The sequence below is a fragment of the Lathyrus oleraceus genome, chromosome 4 (assembly GCF_024323335.1).
Source record: "Lathyrus oleraceus cultivar Zhongwan6 chromosome 4, CAAS_Psat_ZW6_1.0, whole genome shotgun sequence".
NCBI lineage: Eukaryota > Viridiplantae > Streptophyta > Magnoliopsida > Fabales > Fabaceae > Lathyrus > Lathyrus oleraceus.
In genome coordinates, this window is record NC_066582.1 from 134,568,633 (window position 1) to 134,580,307 (window position 11,675).

The 11,675-nt window shown below is 34.4% G+C and overlaps 1 protein-coding gene across 1 annotated transcript; it reads left to right on the forward strand.

Annotated features, from left to right (window-relative positions):
* Nucleotides 1-1,690: 1,690 nt before the first annotated feature.
* On the forward strand, nucleotides 1,691-5,018 carry LOC127074064 (subtilisin-like protease SBT5.4). The gene is made up of 10 exons (XM_051015332.1): nucleotides 1,691-1,852; nucleotides 1,971-2,080; nucleotides 2,172-2,269; nucleotides 2,377-2,538; nucleotides 2,628-2,742; nucleotides 2,874-3,488; nucleotides 3,564-3,809; nucleotides 3,897-4,011; nucleotides 4,114-4,327; nucleotides 4,406-5,018. Exons 1-10 carry the CDS (start codon nucleotides 1,775-1,777, stop codon nucleotides 4,954-4,956), a joined length of 2,304 nt encoding a protein of 767 aa, XP_050871289.1. The 5' UTR covers nucleotides 1,691-1,774; the 3' UTR covers nucleotides 4,957-5,018.
* The last annotated feature ends 6,657 nt before the right edge of the window (nucleotides 5,019-11,675 follow it).

The following is an 11,675-nucleotide window of genomic DNA, read 5'->3' on the forward strand; positions in this document are numbered from 1 at the left end:
GGAATTGATCAAGAAACCTGTTGGAGCCAAGTTAGTCATCTGTAAGTGGATTTTCAAAGTTGAGGAAGGAATCGAAGGAGTGACGTTGATGAGATATAGGGATAGATTGGTCGTAAGGGGTTTCACTCAGAAAGAAGGTGTCAATTTCAATGATGTTTTCTCTCATGTTGAGAAGCACATGTCCATTTGAATGTTACGTGCCATGGTGGCACAGTTCGACCTATAACTAGAACAAATGGATGTGAAAACTGCTTTCTTGTATGGAGATCTATATGAAAAAATCCTAATGAGACAACCTGAAGGGAATGCAAAAAAGGGAAAGGAAGATTATGTGTGCAATCCTAATGAGACAATGGAATAAGAGATTCAACAAGTTCATGACACACGTTTCATTAGAAGTCAGTTCAATCACTGTGTTTACTTCATATTTCGACCTAGAAATTCATTTGTTATTTTGTTGCTTTTATGTGGATGATATTCTCATAGCAAGAAACAATGTCGAGGATGTAATGAAGGTGAAGGTTGAACTCAATAAGGAGTTCGATATGAAGGATTTAGGAGTCGCATCCAAAATCCTTCATGTTAGCCTTACCATTATTTTATTAACTCTTCATTAGTGGTGTTCAAATTCAAACCGATCAAAATAAAAGTCACAAACTGATCTAAAAAAATTGAAAGCTCCCAAAAACTAAGATTATTAGAGATGCATTTGAATGTCATTTTATGAAAATATAAGATTTTTAATTGATTTTTCAAAATCAAATTGCATATATATATTTCAATATTTATTTATCTATTATTAATATGATATATTGCGTTAAATTATTGTTCATTAATACTTCTTTTTAATATTATTTATTTTAATTCATTTATTTTTATTATTTCATTTGTTTTAATCATAATCGATCCTTCTTCTTTTGAAATACTACTTTTTAATATATTATAGGTAATATATCACGTCAAAAATATTATTTTATAGTATTTAATAATATTAATAAAAAAATATAATTTGCAAATTAGTTATCAAAAAGTTGATACAAATTAAATTGCATGAAATTGTATCAGGTTTGAATTTTTCTAATTATCCTCCAAAACCTAATCTAAATGTGAATAAATTTATATTTAAAATTTATATTTGATTCAGATGAGTTTTTGATCCAAATTCGATTTTAACCGCACCACGAGTCGGACCCTCTTATTCTTTATTACTCATTCTTATTTAAATAATCATTTCTATTAACTGTTAATTATTATTAAAATTTTCTTTTTAGTTATTTCCTTGACAACATATCTGTCCAAATTCATTCAATTCAATGGTCAACATAATTTGTTATATTTCTCTTTAAAGGCTATTGATTAAATTTAATATTTTAAAAAGAAAATTCTTAATTGCTATAATATTACCCAAAAAAAATACCATAAAAGGTATTTCATAAATGTTTGCCAGGCAACTTTCCGAAAATATAAATATATATAATTTGTGGATTACATATCTTCAGTTAAAAATAATTTTCAAACACGAGTATTCTTAAATAACACGATTTTATTTCATTTCTGAGAATAAAAACAACACATTAGGCATGTTGCCTTGATATGTTACCTTGTTTTTCTTGTTTATAAATAAATACACCTGATTTATTTCCAAAACAAAATCCAAATTAACTAAATTAAATTAAATTTATTTATTTAACATAAGTGTGCATTGGAAAAAAAAATCACAAAACTGGGTTATAAAAGCTAGTGAAACCAGACATTTGAGCATCACTGAAAAAAAATGGCATCGTCCATCTGTCACATGTTAATATCACTTCTTCTTTTTGTTTTTCTGCAACATACCTTTGCAATTAAACAGGCATGATTTTCTCAATTTTTAATATTTTCACTTAACTAATCTGATTTTTTTTCTTCATATTTTAGTGTTTAACTGTATGGTCTAATATTCAATAATTCATGTGTTTTTTTTGTCACAGTCCTATATTGTATACTTAGGATCACATTCTTTTGGTCCAAATCCTTCATTATTGGATTCTGAAATTGTCACAAACTCTCACTATGATTTACTTGGATCTTACCTTGGAAGGTATGAAACTACACAACCCTAAAATTAAGTGAATTAGTTGGTGATGTTAATTATGAAATGATGATAGTTAATTTATTTTTTTCATACACAGTACTGAGAAGGCAAAAGAAGCAATGATTTACTCTTACAATAAATATATTAATGGCTTTGCTGCAATGCTCGATGAAGATGAAGCAAAAGAGATTGCAAGTAAGTAGTTATATTAATCCATGGATTTATCTTCCATATTCCAAAATGTTGTTTTATTTTAATATTTTAGTTGGTGCTATATATTAATTTTTTTTTGGTGAATACAGAACATCCAAATGTTGTATCATTGTTTTTGAATAAAAGATATGAATTACACACAACCCGGTCATGGGAATTTCTTGGATTAGAGAGGGGAGGTGTATATCCTACTGATTCAGTATGGAAAAAAACATTGGGTGAAGACATTATTATTGGAAATTTGGACACAGGTAATGAAATATAACTTACATTTTTTTCATGATATTATTAATTTATTGAATATTTTATTTAAATTTCTTTATGTTTTTCTATTTGAAAGGTGTTTGGCCAGAATCAAAGAGTTTTAGTGATGAAGGGTTTGGGCCAATTCCAAAGAAATGGAAAGGAATTTGTCAAGTTGCCAAAGGAAATCCAGATAAATTTTATTGCAACAGGTCTTATTCTTTAGATAATTGAACTAGCATTTCATGATTGAAGTTATACTATAATTGTGATTTGAGTTAGTTGTAAATGCTACTGTATCAGAAATGCAGCAGAAATGTTTTAATTTTCATTACATTTGTAGGAAGCTTATTGGAGCAAGATATTTTGCAAAAGGCTATATTTCAAAAGGAAAGCCAAATGTAACAATGGACAGCGCACGCGACACTGAAGGCCACGGAACACATACTTTATCAACTGCCGGAGGTAATTTTGTTGCTGGAGCCAATGTGTTTGGGTTTGGAAATGGAACCGCAAGTGGTGGATCACCAAAAGCAAGAGTTGCAGCCTATAAAGTCTGCTGGGATGGATGTTATGATGTTGATATTTTGGCTGGTTTTGAGGCTGCCATAGCGGACGGTGTTGATGTACTTTCTGTCTCCTTGGGTGGAGATTTTCCATCAGAGTTTTTGGAAAGTGGTATTTCCATAGGTTCCTTCCATGCAATTGCTAACAACATCGTTGTTTTGGTTTCGGGAGGAAATTCAGGACCTCAACCCTCATCTGTAGCAAATTTGGAACCATGGACTTTCACAGTTGCTGCTAGCACAGTTGATAGAGACTTCACAAGCTATGTCATTCTTGGTAACAAGAAAATATACAAGGGAGCTAGTCTGTCCGAGGTTGATTTATCTCGTGGATTGTATCCATTGATAAGTGGTGTAGATGCCAAATTAGATAATGTGTCTCCCGACTCTGCGTAAGAATTCTCTTTTTCTTTAAACTTACATTTTCAAATAATGATATATATTCTAATCCATTTAAATTTTTGTAGCTCTGTTTGCAAAGAAGGATCTCTTGACCCCAAAAAGGTTAAAGGAAAAATATTGGTATGTCTTCGAGGTGACACTGCTAGAGTTGACAAGGGCGTGCAAGCTTCTCGTGTAGGTGCTGTTGGAATGATATTAGTTAATGACGAGGATTCAGGGAATGGAGTTATAGCAGATCCTCATGTGCTCCCCGCTACAAACGTTGGCTTTGCAGATGGAAGTGCCATTTTTAGTTACATCAATCGCACAAAGTAATTCTTCTCATCATGTCTTTGATATTACACTTTTGATTAATCACACAGAAAGAATTTTACATTTTATACATATATACTGTGTAGGTCTCCTGTGGCTTACATTACTAATGTTAAAACACAATTGGGCGTAAAGAACACTCCAACTATAGCTTCATTTTCATCAAGAGGTCCTAATAACCTTGATGCAACAATCCTTAAGGTTTATCGAAACTTGCAACAATAATTATAGCATTCAATTATTATTTAGATTATCTTACAACAAATTGTGAATATAATTGTATAATTTTCTTTTGTACTTCAGCCAGACATCACTGCACCAGGCGTCAGCATAATTGCAGCCTATACTCTAGGGACATCTCCAACGGAGCAACCATCTGATAAGCGGAGAGTTCCGTTTCTTACAATGTCAGGCACTTCAATGTCATGTCCACATGTTGCCGGACTTGTTGGACTAGTTAAATCTGTTCATCCTGATTGGAGTCCAGCTGCTATCAAGTCAGCGATCATGACCACAGGTAATAATCAAATTACAACAAGATCGTTGATTTTATTTTCATATACTGTTTTATTTATAACATTTTCACTTTTTACAGCAACAACAAAAACCAACAACGGAGTGCAAATATTGGATTCGTCGCTTGAAAAGGCAACTCCTTTTGCATATGGTGCTGGGCATGTTCGACCTAATCTTGCAGTGGATCCTGGACTTGTATATGACCTGAATGTTACTGATTATTTGAACTACTTATGTGGTCGTGAATACACCAGTGACCAACTTAAAGTGTTCTACGGAAAACCTTACACTTGTCCAAAATCTTTTAGTTTAAAAGACTTCAATTATCCATCCATCACAATTTATGATTTTAACAAAATTTGGAAGACTTTTAGTGTTACTCGGACGGTTACCAATGTCGGGCCCCCAAGTGAGTATAGAGCAAAGATCGAGGCTCCACCACAATTTCAAGTCGCAGTTGAGCCTGAGATATTAAGATTTAAACATAAGGGTGAGAAAAAAGAGTTCAAGGTTACATTCACTTTGAAGGCAGGTAGTAAATATGTTAGTGATTATGAATTTGGGAAGTTGATTTGGACCAACGGAAAGCATCTTGTTGGGAGTCCTATTTCAATAAAGTACCCTCATTAGTGATGTTTAGGTTGTGACTCTCTTTTTCTTCCGCTTTTAATAAAGAGACATGTTTTTGTTAAGGTTGTGAAAATTATATATCAATGTTGTTTTTAATGTTCATAATTTATTGTGTTAGTATCAGTTGGTCAACGTTCCCAACCTGCAAAGTTCTTATCTTTTTCTTGTCCCCAAACTTGTATGGTTAACTCCATTCTATCGACAACACAGGTCTAACGATCGTCTCCTCCCTTCTAAACAATTTTAGAGCAATCTTTGTAGCCATGCGTTTGAAAAATAAAATATTCCCAGATGGAACCCTAGCTCATTCTACTGAAATTGATCGCCTTTCTCTTGCATGGGATAGATGCAACATTATGGTCATGGCGTAACCAAGTCCATTGAAGGAGAAATTTCTCGAAACGTCCTTTGGATGGACAACATTCACATATTTGGGTGGAACTTTGTGATTGCTACCGTCAAGGTGATGTTTTATGTATCTCTGACTTTCAAGAAGATAACTTTAGCCTTAAACAAATAGATCGATCTACCACTCAGTTCTACACAGACCTAAAGAAATTTTGGCGAGCTTGAGAATTTATGCCTCTACCCACATGTTCTTACAATTACAATTGAAGAAGATCACTTAATAACAAATTTTTATGCATGCGGTATAAACCATTTTATATATATATATATATATATATATATATATATATATATATATATATATATATATAAAGTTAACATTATATTAATTTAAAATCAAACATGTAATGTCAACCAAAACGTATAAAATTGAGACTTTTTATTTCTAATTCCACTTAACATATTATGTCGTTCCACATATCTATAAATTGAAAACAATTTAAATATATTACATACTAAGTTAACTATAAAATCAAAAAAAAAATTACTAAAAGTCTCATAAAATATAAACATGTGGATTATTTTTAATTTTAAAAAAAAAATAGCGCCTATAAAAAAGGTAAAACGTATCATCACAATTGCAATATTCAATCGTAGTGAAATCTGACTCATATTTAATTTAAAAATAAATAAAAAATAAAAATATTACTGTAATTTTAAAGAAATCACAAAATTGTTAAAAGTGAGATTCGAATCAATAAACTTTATGAAATTTTACCACAATTACTTTATCCAATCGTGGTAATATGCAAACTAGTTTTAATTTTAAAAAAAAAATGGTATTTGATTTTCAAGATGTCACCCGGATTCTTCAATTAACCGTGGTGAAATGGGCATACAATTGTAGCTTTCTTTTTAAAAAGCATGGATTGCCTCTCTATCTCAAGAAACCCAACATCAATCAAGCTACCACTCTCTCTCAGACAACTTGAAAGGAGTTCAACATCAAGACTTGGAAGATCAACCACCTATCACAAACACCTCTTTTTTCATTGCTGATCAACATAAATCTTTACTTACTTCCTTAAAATAGCTTTGCCTTCAAGTTCGGTCAACATTCAACATTTCAAAGCATTGTAAACAATTCTTCAAGTATTTTCAATACTGTGTTTTTTTCAGATAGAAATAACACCTGGATATTCGACAATGGGGCCATAGACTTTTTGTGCCATTGTCGTTCCTTTTTTATAAACTTTTGTTAGCATACCCACTATAACTATTAAATTTCCTAATGATGGAACCATTACTACTAACTAATCTGATACCATAAATTTCAACAATGACTTTTACCCCATTACATACTTAAGTTCTTCACCAACCTTATATCTATCCCTATGTTAACTAGATTCCTAAATTTCAATATTAAATTTAACTTCAATTATTGCACTATACAACCTTACTATGAAGACAACTGGTGCAACTAATCTTCACCGAGGCTTGCACTATCTTAGCTTCCCTCGTCAAATTGATACCTTTATGACTAGTTCCCTTAATAATTCTAGTTCACTACTCTTAACCATTGTAATCTTTAGCATTATCGCCTTGGGCACCCTGCACATATTACTGCCACTCATAAACATTTCCCTTTAAATGGTTTTGCTAAACATATTACTCCATGTGATTCTTGTATTTCTGTTGAACATAAGATTTTACCTTTTTCTCATAGTCATAATTATTATTCTAATTGCATTGAATTGATCCACATGGATATTTGGGGCCCATACTCCACTTCATCCATGTTTCGTCGCAAATATTTTGTAACTGTTGTAGATGATTGTCGTACCTTGAAAAATATATCCTTCACAAAGCGCATCACATGCTCGCAGAAAATATGTTCGATCAGAGTCGCCATCAAACTTTATTTATTCCAATGAAGGAATAAAAAAATATCGATAAAACCTTTAAAAAAAATATGGTCGTCATAATCATATTGGGTTTCGGGAGTCAATTACGCAAGGGGAAGGTATTAGCACCCCCCACGTCCGTTGTACTCAACGAGAACCTTTTAGTGAAACTATCGATTGAATGTTAGCTTATGTCAATTTTTTCTTCGAAAAAATAAAAGTGAAAAAGGGAAAAGAAAAAGGGTCACAAAAAGGTTTTTATTAATGTGCTTAACAAGATTGTGAGTCTTGCTCCAATGTATCTCTGGCTGCGAAGGAGAACTCAAGGCTACATAGTTATGGGTAGAAAATGTTTGTTTGTTGGTCGATTTTAGCGAAAGCTTCTTTGTCCAATCCAGCGGAAAACATTGCTTACTACCCATAACATGGAGAAGTGAACATTGGCATCGCGTGAGAATGGATAACATAATCCGGATTCTAACAAATTTGTTCTTTCACATTCGAGCGGAAAACGTTTTAACTTCTTGCGCATGTAGGAATAAAGCTTGCACTACTACAAATAACACATCTAACATCGGTCGTGAAATGCATTTAACCTCGACTACACATCCGAGGTAACGAAGAGCGGTATGAAAAGCAATCACTTGTCACCTCGCCGATTCTAAAACTGAGGTTAGAAATTAAATGGTCGTGGGTTCGATCCCCATCATCAACAATTTTATTATTTTTCAGAACTGGATGGCACACCCAATATTATTACCTCAATTTTATGTAAACATCAAGGTAATTTCTCAATGTTATTACCTCAGTTTTATGTAAACACTAAGGGATAAAGTTTATTTTGTACTGTCGTTTGTGAAGGTAGAGAAAAATAAGAAATGGGGGTTTGAATTATTTTCACGGACAATAAAAACTTTTGGAAATGTTACACACACAAAGACAATAACAAACAACACAAAAGTTTATCTTGGTTCGATTGAAAATCAAAGCTACTCCAGTCCACCAGGCCAAGGTGATTTCGCCTTCAGTAAGGACTTAATCCAATAATCTAGAAAGATTACAACAAACGTCTAAGAGTACACTGATCTCTTAGCCCTCTCAAGTCTATAGACTTCACAAGTCACTTGAGGAAATTTATAACAACTATTTTAGAATTACAAGAAAGTGTTTGGTGCTTCTAGATAAGCAATATGAACACAGTAAGAACAATGATCAATGATCACACTTAGAGCACAAATCATGTGATAACGTAAAACAAGAATTTAGTGTATGACTTGATTTTGATGTGCAGAATTCTTGTGTAGTAGCTTCGTATCTTGGTATGATGATAGTTGGGCCTTTTTATAGTGCTTGGAGATGATACCGTTGAATGGAGCATTGATGCTGATATCTTTCCAATTACGGGACTTAAAGATATTTATTTTATTGTCCTTTCCATAGCAGGTTTGGAGAGTATTCAATATTATTCATATAGAGGTTCATACCATATTTGGAATACTTCTTTGTTAAGTTATTGATTTTGATCTGTTTAGCGTGATTTAGAGTGCGTGGAATTCAGATTCTTTTCTCAGATCTTGTATTCTTCAGATAGTTGTCTATTGTGTCTTCTTCAGAAGTTCTTGACATATCTTTAACTCTGAGTCAGTTGTTCTGGACTTTGTGTGACTTCAGACGTTATTTCATCAGATTCATTTTTCGTTAGAGTCCTGCGCACTTGGAGAATTTTATTAGGGTACCAAAATGTTTCACTATTTGTTATCATCAAAACTTAGAGATAAATTGTAGAACGAAAATCTTGTTCTAACAATCTCCCCCTTTTTGATGATGACAAAACTTCAGACTATGCAATATATTTAGAGTTTTAGGATATAAGCAGTGCATTATGAGAATCATATATTAATTTCATCAGAAGACTATTTATTTATTTGTCCCTCTTTTTGTCAGACTCAAAAAGACATAACAAAGAAAAATATATAGTGCCAAACAAAAGTTCATTTAGATAATCTAAGAGAAGTACAAAGAAGTAAAACCATAGGGGCTAAAACACTTAAAAGAAAACACAGAACATAAATCCTAAGGTGCCTAAGGGTTTGGAGGAGGAGGCATCCTCTGAAGCAGCTGGGTGAGAAGATTCTGGATGTTGGAGTTAACTGAATCTTGCTTGTCGAGTCTGGCTCTCACAAGTTGTTTTTCCTTCTGAAGTTCTTCCAGAGTCTGGAGCACCAACGGAGCGATGTCAAATGTCGATGACTCACCTCGAGTCAGAACAAATTCATTTGACTTAGCAGCTTCTTCTGCAGCAATGCGTGCTGCTTCTTCAGTGTCATCCTTAACTTTAGCTTCAGCAGCAGCAGCCTCAACGATAGCTTTTTCTTTAACTTCCTTTCTCGCATACTCTTCAGCTTCCAGTCTTGCCTTTTCTTCAACTTCTTGGCGTACTTTTTCTTCAGCTTCCTTTGCCAAACGTGCCTCTAGTCTCTCTTCAACACTTCTGATATAGTCATTTCTTACTTGTTCAAAGAGTCCCTTCAACTTGAAGACCTCATATGTCATCCATATGAGAAATCCATTCCAGTGAGCCTTACTTCAGAAGGATTATCACTTATGTTGGATTGTTCAGACAGTGTTCTGAGCTTCACAACTGAACATTCTGAAAATAAAGCAAATGACTCTTCCAGGGTTGGGAAGGTTGGTTCAGGTTCAGATGTTGGATTAATAAGGTCAGAGGGAATTGGAGTGTGTTTTCAGAGGGTTCAGTGGGAGGTTCAGAAGTTGGTACAATTAATGAAGGTGCTGAAAGAGGTGCGGATAGAGATGGTGTAGGTTCAGAGGTGTCTGGGATAAACAAGTTTTGTTCAGAGGTTGTTGTGTCTTGGAGTTGAGCCAGGGTTGGAGATGAAGGGTCAGAAATATCTGTCTGATCATCGTCAGAGGAAATGTCATAGTATGGTGGAGATGAGGGAGTTGAAGAGGGAGGTGAAATGGGTTCATTTAGAAGTAAGGCTTCAGATATAGGAAGTGTTGTGGTGGTGAGGTCTAATTATTGTAGAGAGGTTGAGGAAGGGTTTGTTTCAAAGTTGTGAGGTTGAGAGGGAGTTGGGATAGAGATAGTGGGTTCATAAGGGGTATAGGTAAACGATGGTTGAGGTAGAGAGGAAGATATTTGATTTAAACCAGAAATAGAGAAGTTTCAGGGAGATGAGACTTAATAGAGGAAGAAGAGTCCATAGGCACAGACGTTCTGGTTGAAGGTTCTCCCGACTTCAGGGTCTTCTTCTTCGACTTCCTCTTAGAGGGCTCTCTCATCCTCTTCATGAAGTTGGGTGAATGTTCTGGTAGCCAATCCACAGAGAAATATGAGATGTCAACACCTTGAGACACTAGGTCTTGAAGGTAATGAGAAATCACTTCTAGGGGATCTATCTTGGATAAAAGATACATTGCTGAGGTATCTTCCTCTAATCCTTCAGAGCATCCCACGAGGTATCCAGAGTGGGTTTGACAAGAACTTTGTCAATGACCCCCATGCTCTTCATATTTCTGGCATTCTAAGGCTTTCCAAAATCCACAGTTACATCTTCCATCATGTTGATGGAGATCAGATGGTCCACCATCCCCTCTCTATCAAGATGTCAAAGATGAGCCTTCCCAGAGGTATGTAGTTTCCGGGCTTCATGTGTTTTCTTGTATCCCTGACTGAATCCCTCAAATACTTGAATATCAGAGAGGGCATATTCAACTTCAATCCCTTGTGGATGCAATACAAGATACATTTCTGATCCGTATTGATGTAGTCAGATGAGTTTGAAGTTGGACGGTGATGGATGGTGCCCAGAATGATCTTCAACTAGACTTTTAGATTTTGGTGAAGTTCCTTGTTCTTAGAGGTTTCCTCTTCTGGATTCTATTTGAAGATTGTGGAGACTATCTCCTAAGAAATGTAGTTTTCCCTAGGGTTGATATTGTAAATCTTTCTGCCCCCAGTTCGCTCCATGTCCAGAAGCTTGGCGATGGACTTTTTAGTGATGACCATTTTGACTCACAGGACGTAAGAAACAATCCAATGGTCGTCACAATATGAAAATCTCTAGAATTCCTTAATGAGGAAGGTGTATACAGGACCATAAAGCCTATGGAAATAATTTCCCCAGCCTTGTTTCTCAAGTTCTGTAGTGAGATCAATGCCATTACGCTTTAAGTTGTCGAAGTCCACTAGAGATTCATAAAGAACTTCCAGTTTCTCAAATGGCGTTGCAAGGTTGATGTGAGGGGGACGATCAAGAACATGAGGTTCCTTGTAAGTTATTATTGAGGTTGTAGTAGTTTGAGTAGTTGTTTGTTGAGAGACGTCAGTACGTTGTTCAGTTGCTTCCATTTGTTGAGAATAGTTGTAGACATGTTGTTGTTGCGAATCCATTTGGAAAAGATGAAGATTGTTGTTATTTGTTGATGAATGATGAAGAATGT